Source organism: Lissotriton helveticus, chromosome 11 (assembly GCF_964261635.1).
Source record: "Lissotriton helveticus chromosome 11, aLisHel1.1, whole genome shotgun sequence".
Classification (NCBI taxonomy): domain Eukaryota; kingdom Metazoa; phylum Chordata; class Amphibia; order Caudata; family Salamandridae; genus Lissotriton; species Lissotriton helveticus.
The window spans coordinates 464,489,804-464,502,457 of record NC_136072.1 but is presented as its reverse complement, the minus strand read 5'-3'; the positions used below and the strand labels follow the sequence as shown (position 1 = coordinate 464,502,457).

The window sequence follows — 12,654 nt, the reverse complement described above, 5'->3', positions numbered from 1 at the left end:
TTGCATTTAAGGGGTGCTACAGGGTGTCCTTTGGACACCCCTGGCACCCTTTAAATCGCGATCTTATTTGCGAGTAGCAAATTGCTAATCGCAAAAAAGGAATACTCCCCATTCATTCCTATGGGCCTTTTGGCCCATAGGAATGAATGGGGAGTTATTCCTTATTCCTTATTTGCGATTAACAATTTGCTACTCGCAAATAAGGAATGTGTAGGAATCGCTATTTATTTAGCAATTCCTACATGAATCCCGTTTTGCGAGTCCTTAATAGCGATTCGCTATGAATCGCTATTAGGGGCTCGCAAAACGGCCCGTTGATGAATAAGGCTGTAAATGCGCCCAGTGAAACTCACCAAATCATTAGGCAAAGTGGACATCTCATTTGAAACATTGTAGGTGGAGAATAAGGGGGCAAACCATTTCCTATGCACACTCGCTACGCTTGAACAGAATTACTTAAAATGGGTGCAGGTTTCAGTTTCCCCACTGGCAGAGTGGCACACTTCATCAATCTCCTGGGTCTTACTCCATTTGGCAAAATATGCCTTCAATGGAGGATCCCCAGGCAGAGCTTTACATATAATGAACACCGTACTTCAGGACAGGTGTAATCTAAATAGAGTTCAAAGTCAACAATTTTTTATGCATTAAAAATACCTGGGGGGGCGTTGCTAGTAGCCGATGGTAATGGCGGCGTAGCTGCTGAGCTCCGTGAATAAGGCACCCTCCTACCGCTAATCCGCACATTAATCCGTCCCATCTTCACCCCCCGAGACGAGAGCCGAGGTCTGGAACGGGGAAGTTGAGAGGCGTTTTGAGGTGGCAAATCGAGGAGAGAGAGCGACGGACAGTAAGGGCCTTCCTCCCAGCGGAAAGCCGCGACCTGCCGCGTTCCAGGAGCCAGGCGGAAGTGAGAGGAGGCCAGACGCTGCAGAACCGGAAGGACCCCTACTCCAGACACATCAAAAGGCATCTGCCTGCAACGTCGAACCGCACACAGTGAGTGGGCGCCCGCAGCCTCCAGAGCGAATAGAGAGGCATGTGAGTACGGAAATCGGCAATCGAAGGCACTGAGCACCGGCGTGGGTAGCGCACGCCGGCAACAGAACGCCCTGCATGCTACCTCCTCGCTGGACGGCATTTCCCCCTGCCCTGGCAACGCAATACAGCCGACGAGAGTCACGGAGGTGTCTCTGCCAATTGCCCAGCACACCGCACAGGGCGCGCGTCTGTTGTTCCTCGCAATCCGGAGGTGCGAGCAGACAAAAGTAGTTGCGGGGAGGGACAATCCATCCGCATGAGCAGGGACCGAAGCACAAAGTGAACATTGCCAACGGGAGAGAGACCTGATCAGGGGTCCAGACGACGGTAGGAACGATATCAACGGACGTTTCTCTACTAAGGGCAGACTCCCACAAAATATCTGGGACAGGAAAGTTTTGGTTTTAATATTAAGGCAGGAGTTTACGACAGGCACACACTAGACTCACGAAGAGAGCGCAGTTTCGTCATGATCAGGATGGCAGGGACACATGTGGTGGGCCCCCGAATACACCCCAGATGTCTGCACACCCTACACAGGACACTAACCATACTATGACCCAGACGACCCCGGGGACCCCATTGACTGTCTTGACCTGGAATGTACGGGGAATGGGGGATAAAGTGAAAAGAAGCTTGGTGCTGCAATATTTAAAATGCTGCGCACCGGCAGTCGCCCTTCTGCAGGAAACCCACCTGACGGGATCTACTTGCTAGGCCATGGACAGATGGGGCTACAGGATGGTGGCCCATGCAGAATTCACCCCTGGATCCAGGGGGGCGGGTGTCTTAATTAAAAAGAACTTCCCACTTATACTACATCAGACGCGGATTGATGACCAGGGCTGCTTCGCAGCCGCTACTTGTCAATGGGAGGGGACGGTCTTCAATTTTGTCTCAGTGTACATCCCCCCGTCCTTGCATGCCGCGGCGCTTACGACGTTCCTACTTGCATTGCCGGTGGGGGTTATGGTATTGGGGGCGACTTTAATGACCTCATAGATGGTACGCTGGATAGACATCCCATAAAGCTGTCGACACCGCACAACCGTCGTATGATGGGACTCATTGACGCCTTAGGGCTTACAGGCGCATTGAGATATAAGCACCCCACTACCAGACAATACACATTCCACTCTGCAGTCCACGATTGCCTCACACGCATAGATTACTTTCCGGTAACAGCGGACGGACTGGACGGAATAGATAAGGTGGATATCAGCCCCAGAGGTATATCTGATCACTCGCCAATACTACTCACCTATACACGCCATTTAACGCTCCGACGCTGGGTGTTATCCATCCATCCACCCTAGTTATTTACAAGTGGCGGAGGTCTCGAAGGGTATCTTAGGCACTACTACGAATTTCTTCCAAGAAAACGTAGGATCTGTAGATTCCCCTAGTACCCTTTGGGAAGCCTACAAAGTGGTGCTTCGTGGTCAAGCTATAGCGTTAATTACTGGCCATAAACGGAACAAGCGGGCTGAACTCGATCAAGCAGAAGCAGACTTGACGGAAGAAACGGCTCTGCATGCAGCCGGCCCGACCCCCCTCACTGCACAACGAGTGCGGCTTAAGCAGGCGGAGTATGTGGCATACCAAAAGGAGGCAGTCCTAGATCGACTCCAGGCCACGGGACATAGGGTGTACGAATTGGGAGATAAGGCCGGGAAAATGCTAGCTTGGCTGGACAAGAAGGAAAAGGCAGGGAGAGTTATTGCACAACTATGTGCCGTTGATGGCTCCCTACTGACGGCCCCTGGGGACATAGTAGACATGCTGGCTGACCACTTCGAGACGGTATTTGCCTCCTGTACTGCGTTCACAGTTGAGGAAGCACACGGTTATATAAAGGATCTCGCCATGCCACGGCTCACGCCGGAGGCGGCGTTGCTACTGGAGGCTGACCTCACGCTCGAGGAAGTGGAGATGGCCATTGGCTCCCTGGCATCCGGTAAGGCTGTGGGCCCCAACGGCTTCCCGGTCGAACTGTATAAACGTACCGCTCAGGTAACTGCTCCCTTCCTACTGGGCATGTTCCACGATAGTCTCCAGGTGGGCGAGCTACCCCGTGACCAACGATTGGCCACAATTGTGACAATCCACAAACTGGGCAAACCACCCATGGAGTGTGGCTCCTACCGTCCGATTTCCCTAATCAACGCCGAACCAAAGATACTGGCCAAACTGCTGGCGCTACGGCTGACTCCACATCTTGCATCCCTGGTAGGTCCCGACCAGTCAGGATTCATGCCCCACCGTAGTACGGCTCTTAATTTACGGCGACTCCACGCGGTACTGGCTCGCCAGTCTTTAATTTACGAGCCTGCGGTTATCCTCTCCCTTGACGCCAGCATGGCGTTTGACACGGTGGAATGGCCGTTTCTGTTTGCTGTGCTACTACACTTGGGATTTGGACCCAAGTTCTGTGCTTGGATCCGCTTACTTTATAACAAACCATTGGCTCATGTAGCGGCCAATGGGCATACATCCAGGGACTTCCCGCTGGCGCGAGGCACACAGCAGGGATGCCCGTTGTCCCCCCTGTTGTTTGCGCTGATACTAGAACCGCTCGCAGCATGGCTTAGATGGGAGCCCTCTATCAGAGGCCTTCAGTGGACTGACGCCTCGGAAGACCGCATATCCCTATATGTCGACAACATACTTTTATATCTCACCTCCCCTAGAAAGTCCATCCTGGAACTGCTGAATGTTTGCGATAAGTTTGGCAGGGTGTCCGGCAACAGAATAAACTGGTCCAAGTCAGTCCTCTACGTTTTGGTTGGCCCGCCCCCGCGGCTACCTGCGGACTGCCCACTGCGCGTCACTACAGATGCTTTTAAGTATCTGGGTATATATGCAACACCTGATCCCTTTGAGTTCTATGACAAAAATCTAAAGCCCCAGTTGGACCGCTTCAGACGTGATGTAGCGGTGTGGCGTAACCTCCCCCTAACGCTGCTAGGAAGGGCAGCACTCTATAAAATTATGGCACTGCCGCGCTTCCTCTGTCCTTGAAAACACTCCATTCTTGGTCCCACAAACCTATTTTAAAACTATAGCAGCGGAGGTCACCAGTTTACTGTGGGGAAATAAACCAGCGCGGATTGCGCAAGACAAGCTCGTACGTAGCTGGTACGATGGAGGAATAGCACTTCCGAATTTACAGCTGTACTATTGGGCGGCACACCTTAAATTAATAAATAGTTGGCTACACACCCCACAGGATGAGCCGACATATCAGGCAGACAGACAAAATCTGGAGGACAGAGGCCTGATGGCTAATCTCTACCGGCGCCGTAAAGCTCCGGGATTGATCGGCCCTACTGAACACACAATACACATTTGGTATCAGGCACACATACGGCTGAAATGTGCGGGGTCAATCACGCAGATGACGCCGCTATGGGACTCCCAGCAGTTGGGTACCCTCCGCAGGAGTAAAGGCTTCCAAAACTAGGACAATATTGGCCTCTCAGTAGTGGGAGACCTTTGGAAAAAGGGAGCAGTGGTCGACTTCCAACACCTTCACACACAAAACGACATGGCACAAACGGAGAAATTCCGGTATATACAAATCCGTCATGCACTACAAGCAGCCATATCACGAGCACCGCATTACAGGAATCCAATCCACTGGAAGATAGGCTCCTGACAGAGTACATGACAGAAAAGGCGACCTCCCTAACGTACCGTAAACTAGTCAATAATTTACCGGACCCCACATCCAAGCTGAGACAGACCTGGTCCCGGGAGGTAGGTGACTTTGATGATTCAGAGTGGCAGGAGGCCCTATCCTCGCCCTGCGAAACGGCGATCCCGTCCAGGCTCCGACTAGTCCAACTTAAAGTGCTACACCGCACATACTACACCAGAACGACTCTTCACGTAATAGGGGCAGCAACACATAAGTACTGTCTGCGCAGCTGTGGAGGTGAAGGTACATTTTATCACACTATTTGGGACTGCCCCCGCATTGCGGCGTACTGGGTTAAAATCATGCGCACTGTATCGCAAGCTCTAGAGATCTCGGTCCTTCCGGAGCCGAGACGCTGTCTATTGAATGTGTGGGAAACAAATGACCTTAACCATCAGGAACAGGATTGGGCTATGCTTGGCATGATGATGGCGAAGTGGAATATTGCTATGTTGTGGGGATCGGGAACGTTACCTACGCTTCGCAAATGGTGTAAAGATATGGATGAGGCAATGGTGGCGGAAAGGGCGGTCTTCATACACCGTGGATGCCCTCAAAAATGGGAAAAAGTCTGGGGGGCATGGAACAAATTCAGAGGAGACATTTGTGAACCACCAGAACTTGACTCACAAACTTTCGCCTTGTAATGGGCCTTATGTTGCAGGGGACGGGGGGGGGGCTGGGTTACGGGGATGGATTTGAATTGGAGATGTCCAGATATGTTACATTACTTTGCTAATCCCTGATCTATATGTGTTTGCAAACAAGGATGAATACTGATATGTATGTGTTAACTCTACTTTGTGCCTAAATGAATAAAAACCTTTATAAAAAATAAAAAAATCCCTGAACCAGGCACCCAATCTTGCTAGACTCATTTGATGTTTGTATTGCCAAGAAACCGCCTTAATCTTAATTATCATTTCCCTATTAATCACAGTGGAATCCTCACAAATGGCATCTAGTTTCAACTGCTTCAAGGTGCTACTAACATGATTCCACCAGGGCATCCCAGACAGAACAGTATAATGGACTGCCTCCCTTATGGCGTCCAGATAGTTGTACCCAAATTGTGTTCTGTGAAGGCAAACCCAGTAAATTATTGAAACTAGGGTAATGATATCAGAAAAAGGTTTAATGTCCAGTTCCAAATATAGGCCTTCTTAAGGTGTACCTTGCCATAGCTTCAATATTGCCCTCAGAAAGAAACATTTTCCATTTTCTCTATTCTATAGAAGAATCACTCTCCATGCGTCTAGTGAAACCCATCAAATCATTAGGCAAAGGGGACTGCGATAAGGTCAACTATGGAGAATGAGTCCTCTAGTCATGTTTAATCAAGAGCCCTTGGGATGTTCCATTTTAAGCAACAAAATATGTTGGTTGTATTTTGGATGTCAATGGAACAATCAAATAAAGAATTGTTTGAATCAGCATGTACTGCTGTCTCCTCTATAATCATGTAAAATAAAAGAAGCATGAAGTCATTTACTAAGACCTTTATGAGAACAATGTCATGAGGTTGGCTATTCCAGTGGAGCTGATTGCTGCTTAGTGTTGGTGAAGATTCTGACAACAGATTTTCCATAAAAGGCTTTTACACTGCCAGCTGGACAGGTGATTCAATGTCAACCTTTAATTTCATTGTAGCTTGGCTTAGAAACAGATGCAATGGGCTTTGAAGCCAATGGCATCAAAATAACCATGAAACAAGATTGGCAAAGGGCCTTTGAAACTGAAATACTATCTGCAATGTGGCCAGACCAGAAGCAAATAATTCACCATTCTAAAATGAAGAATTAGAACTATTCATTTGCAACCCTACAAGTGCCACTCTGTCACTCTTCCAGCTTGTCACGTGTTTTCTCTAAGCTCCATGAAATGGCCCTGGTCAGACTTCCTGTATCTGTTCATTAAATATGTTTCCAAGAAAATGCTTCAAAACAAGAACAGAGTTTTTCCAAACGGATCACTAAAACTGGCCACAAAATGAAATAAATCACCAGAACCTAAGCAGCGTAGCTTGAAAACCTTGTAGTGGTTGGGTTAAAATCTAAGTGAACAAATAAGGGACCAATGAAAACCGAATGAAGATGAGAAAAACATAGCAGCAGTGTCAAGAGGAGCGACCCTCCTTAAAAGATGGTGAAAACAAAATGGCAACAAAATGTGTGACATTGAATGGTCCATGTCATTAGTGCCCAAATCTGGCATTTCATCCTGACATGGTTTAAACAAATGAATGCTCAGTGTTCCTGCAGTTTATTTCATTATGTCAGGACAACTTCCAACATGAAACCTACCCAGTCACCAGGCCATTAGAAGACCCATTACAGACTTTGTTCTGGTGAAACTAGCTGCCACCTGGACATCATAAATTAAGCCTCAAAGGACAGTGGCAAATCATACCTTGGGATATTTTAGAATGACATCACAGCTTTTGAAAATATCTAAACCTAGGAAGACACTTCACAAAAAGCATCAAGGGACACAGGCCTAGACCTGAGGTGTAGCAACTGGGATACTAAGTGAGCAGGACACACAAGAGAAGTAGAAACAGAGTCACTATTTACAGAATCCTGAAGCCAAGGGAACTCATGGATGCTGTAAGCTGGCACTACTGCAACAGAAGTAATATTACCGTATAACTGCCCAAACCAGGAAAGACATCACATAGTGATGCCAGGAGACACTATGGGGTTAAAACTCAAAAGGGACTGGAGCTAGGGTTGCCATATTCCAGTGCTAAAGGGAGAGTATGGGGCTTCATCACACATGAGACCAATCAACACCACACTGGGAAGGTTAACTTTACTTAGATAAAAGGGACATATTTCAATATCATTATTCATGGGGAATAAGGGGCTTCCAACTGGTGGCAGAGAGGCAATGTGAGATTTAATCATCCAAAATGAAAAGCCCAATCCCAAAGGAACACTACAAATTGGAGTTAGCAAAGTGACAAGATATTGTACATAAAAGCAAGAAACAACTCTTATAACCTAGTTCATTGTAAGCCCATGCCAGTGAGGTGGATAGGATGCTGTGAACTAGTGCAAGCTCTGTGGGGCACAGTCACATTCTAGAACAACGCAAGAGTCATGATTTCTGTATACAGATGTCAAGGTGAAACGTTATGAAAGGGCAATACCCAGATAAGACTGGCAATTATACTGTACATGTAACAGTGTAATAAAATGATGCCTAGTCACATACTGAACTGAAATTGCATTTATATAGTACTTACTACCCCGGATGAGGTGTCAAAGTGCTTTACTGTGAGACGAGTAGCACATTAGCCAGGAGCCCAGAGTTATTGGTCAGTCCATTGGTTACTAGAGTTGGTTTTTCGTGCTGAATTAAACCCTTTCATGCAGTAGTTTCTTTGTGGTACATTAGTAACTAAGGTGTGATCATTAGAGAGAGCATGTGAGTAGCAAATGATTTCAAGAAAAACTTTCAGACAGACAGGTTTGGAGATTTAAGAGTAGTTTATATATATAAGAGACATATAAGAGAATCAGAGGTGCACTCAAAATAAAGGCGGCAAATAGTAATTCAAGATTATGCAGGATTTTAAGGACCATAGCAGGTAGAGGTTTTGGCGACAGCATGCAATCTGAGAATATAAACCTGTGAAAAGAAATTGCTTCTGCTCTAAAAGTAAGTGGCAGGCATGGCAGATACTTACCTCATTGCAAAAAGTAAGTCCAATGCTTGCTGAGAGCCCTTTGCCAGTGACTGTGAAGCAGTGCGACATTTAACATATCCTAGTACCCATAATTATAATTTGACAACACCGTCACCCCACTGTATGCCATGGAAACATTACTTTCAAACCTAGAAAGAACCCCATGTGTACCTAACAAAGTATTGTTACAGTTTGTGCAAACATTTTACACCATACATAAACTACAGATATAAACATATTATGTAAACACCAGCAACCTAAATTATAACAAATCAGCTAATAAACATTTTTGCAATCAAAATTTCAGTGCATGCTTATGTGACTCATTTGCTACCTGGTTTGGATGGTGCTGTCCCCTGCGCCCACCTGAAGAGCTCCCACACAGAGCAGACACAATGTCCACCAGAATGAATGTGTCCAAGGCCACCTTGACCCTCCATAATCCACCTTGCATCATAGTGACTTAGACAATCCTCTGTAAAACAGTTCCAGCTGTTCACCATGGTACTAACTCACCAATTGGGTATCCCACTACAAACAGAGCAAGGAAGGTGCCTTGTTGCCACAGAGACCACATGAGGCTTAATTGTAAGATACACCAGACAAAGGGATCAATACAGATTTGCATATATTTGTGTCCAAAGGGAGAGTTATTCACCAATGTACACCTGCCGGACACTTGCAGTCAGTGTCCCCTGGAATGTGTAGCAAGTGGTCCTGAAGACACTCATTAGAGCAATACTATGATCAGAATTAAACCCAGAGTTACAGATGCCTAGTCCAGCATCCTCCTGCACCATGGTATTGGGACATGTGATACTAGTGTCCAGTGACCGTCACCAGAGCAAGAGTGCCACGGAGAGCAGCCCTGGCTGAACCATCAGACTGGGTAACACCAGTCTTCCTTGGTTGTGTAGAAACTCATGGGCTGCACTGTCAGAGGCAATGAGCTCAAGCGGTAAGTTGTCATTATTTGCATTAGTGCCACCATCTTGAAGGCCACTGAGGCAGAAGGATCCGGAAAGCCCACCCAATCAGAGGAGAGAATGGATGAGAACATCATCTCAAAGCACAGAGCTAAAGCCGGGGGTGGGGCACGAAGCTGAACTACATCCAATCAGGTACCCCTAGAGGACAGGTAAAAGCTGAGAAGATAGCAGCAGGTCCTGGGAGAATCACTAGTGCCCACTTACCAGCTTAAAGTCTGTAGTGCTTATTTCGCGCAGCGTGCGCAGCAGGATGTCCACCCACTCCTTCTCACCCAGGGGGTCCTCTTGAGTGCCAATCACATAGATATCATGCTCAATGTAGTCAGCACTGTCATCTCGTGTCTTTCCTTGACCCTTCGAGAGGAACCAAGAGGTGATCTTCTTAGGGGGCGGGGCATCACCTAAAGTAGAAGTAAACAATATCCCAAAGCAGTGTAACTGTCACAGCAGAGAACACATGATGGCACACATCTCCTCACTCATAATCGTATGACAATATAACCATCCATCTGAAATGCACAAATCCATAATAATTTTTAAAAAACAGACTCGATTTCAATCAACTTATATTTTGTATTTATGTGGGAGTGTCCATTGCCCATTTCTTCAGAAACATAGTTAACTTCATATCAGTGTAAGCATGAATCTAATTTCTTGTAGGCTTTAGCACTTGTCTACACAAGTCACAGGGAAGACAGAGTGAAGGTTGTGGGACTGACATCCCATTGCCACACTATGGATTCTGATAACACATTCTTTCTAAAAATAAAAGTGACCATACTTAAATCTTTACTGTTTTCTCTTCTGCGCGCATTCGCCCATCATGTGCACACTGCATGTGTAGTGACGTCATCAATGTATTCCTTTGTACATTGAATGACAGAGCACAGCACAAAAGGTTATCTACTGACTCATGAAAGTCAGGGTTCAGATAAGATTGTCCAAAATACTGCGTTCAAGTAGAAAGCGGACCAGTCATCCGCTGGAAAGAGCTGGTAGGCCCACGAAACGGTGGAAATTATGGAAGTTGAAGCCTCACATGGTAATGTTTTCAAGTTTTTGTGTTTGGAAACGGCAACCGACTTGGATGGCCTCCAGCTCGCTCTATGGATGGGTAGCACCCGTCTATAGAGCGAGCTACCGCTTCGTGGGCCTACCAGCTCTTTTCAGCGGATCACTGGTCCGCTTTCTACTTGAACGCAGCATTTTGGACAATCTTATCCATACCCTTTGATACTTGGAGAAAAGGGTTCACCTAATCTCAGATACCACAATGTAATTTTGAGCCTTGAAAAAGTTGTCTTATGACGAAACACGTGTCGGCTGTCTCATTGTTGTAATGACGTGTCAACAGTGGTGAAGATCTCTGATTACCACATATGTTTTGTCATTATTACGATTGGTCTCTTTATTGTCATTAAACTGAACCCTGACTTTCATAAGTCAGTAGATAACTTTTTTGTGCTGTGCTCTGTCATTCAATGTACTATGTCATATATACAGAGATTTCCTTTATATGTAGATTAACATTGTGGATGGCACAGTGTTAGACATTGAGCACGCTGGAGAACAATTTTGTTGCCCGATACTTTTGATGCAAACAGTACGGAGGTGCTGGCTGTTGTTGTGAACCACTGCCATCAATCTTTTCTTTAATCAATGTATTCCTCTACAGATGTGAGGATATATATTGAACTTCCTTCTTATTGCTAGCATTGAAATGTGTCTATAAGAAAAGCATAAACGTTTTACTATTGCTTGGATGAAGTGCAGGATAACCATGAGGTGGTTTGAAGTCGACAGTAATCACAGTAGACCATGCACTAATGTTAATTTAAAATATAAAAACATCACACCAGAGATGAAAGGCATGCTCTGCTCATGCTATATTGCAGCGTTTAAAGGGAAGCCTAGTACAAAGTATGGCACTTTCTATATTTTTGTGGGTTCATTCAGCAAAAACCTTCTGATTGGGCAGAAGTTAAAGCAAATCATGCGCTATAACTGAAGGGACTCAAGTGTTTGGGATCTGGGTGATGTAAGTGGTATGACCAGAGGATCGCAAGAATCAAGCTTCAAAAAGTCAGATTTATTGTATGACTGGAGCTTCCCAAGAATGTGGTGTGCCTGGTCACATATTCGTCCCAAAAGCTGGCTTTCTCTAAATGAGAGTTGGATATATGATGGCACGTAACAGAGACCCCGGTATCTTTTAAGCTGTGTTATTACTACAGGGGCCACGATAGTATCTGGTATTTTCAGGTAATGCTGTTGTTATGTCTGCATAATTCCCAAGAGAGATGTAGCTATATATCATCACAGTGTGGTCCTACAGAATAGTTTCTAGGAGTCTGTTGCCTTTTGGATACTGTGATTGGATTGTTGAGCACTGAGCACAAGGTATGCTGTATGAAGAAGTCGTTCATACCCATATTCCACGACCCGATGAAGATTGTGAGCATGTCTGGCTCTGGCTGGCCTGAATGCTTGTTTTTCATCTGCTGTAGAAGCTGGCAAAAGCCCTCCCTCTTCTGTGGGCGAAAAGATGGACAGTGAGTGAGCAATGACCATTGTTTGTAACCAAAGAGCTATGCCCCTCTTCATACATCCGTGTTTGGTTATTCTCTCAAACAGACTGCCCACCTGTCCTTTCCATACTGTCCTACCTTCCACTAGCTCTCTTCCACTGGACATTCCTCATACACATCATCATCTCTATTCCCCATGCACCGTAGTATGTACCACCTCAAATCCAACCACTATGCACCATTTTAACCCACACAGGAAGGTGTCCCTCACACACATTTGACAATGGTGTATAATGGAAGGATGACATCCTTGCCCACCCTCAACTCTTGAAACAGAGACTCTTTCACTTGCTTGCTCTCTTGTGGACATTTACCGCATTCTATCATCTTTTTTCATCAGAAAATTGATTTTTTGGACAGTGCAAAAAATGGTTCAAAATGTCAATTGGATTGTGCCTTATGTTGAATAACCAATTTTCAAAGCCTCACAGTGACCAAAACTCCCATTTTTACAAACTTTTCCTCCGACTCAGAAGCTTCTATCGTGACCTATTTCATGCAGGAAAAGGACTCTAAACACACTTATTTTAGTTCCAAAAGTTATAATTCACATGCTATAGTCATTTACAGTCAAAAGATGAAACATTATAAAATCAGCATTACTGACCATTCTTAGTTACCTCATATCTCCTACTAAGCTTTTCC

The 12,654-nt window shown here is 45.8% G+C and overlaps 1 protein-coding gene across 1 annotated transcript in view; it reads right to left on the bottom strand.

Moving 5' to 3' along the window:
* INPP5D (inositol polyphosphate-5-phosphatase D) overlaps window positions 1-12,654 on the bottom strand; it is an 809,167-nt gene that overhangs the window by 372,632 nt on the left and 423,881 nt on the right. Inside the window, exons 11-12 of the mRNA XM_078666020.1 lie at window positions 11,850-11,952; window positions 9,626-9,822 (exon numbers count right to left, since the gene is read on the bottom strand). Coding sequence (XP_078522146.1) covers window positions 9,626-9,822; window positions 11,850-11,952 — 300 coding nt within the window. The remainder of the gene's footprint in view (window positions 1-9,625; window positions 9,823-11,849; window positions 11,953-12,654) is intronic.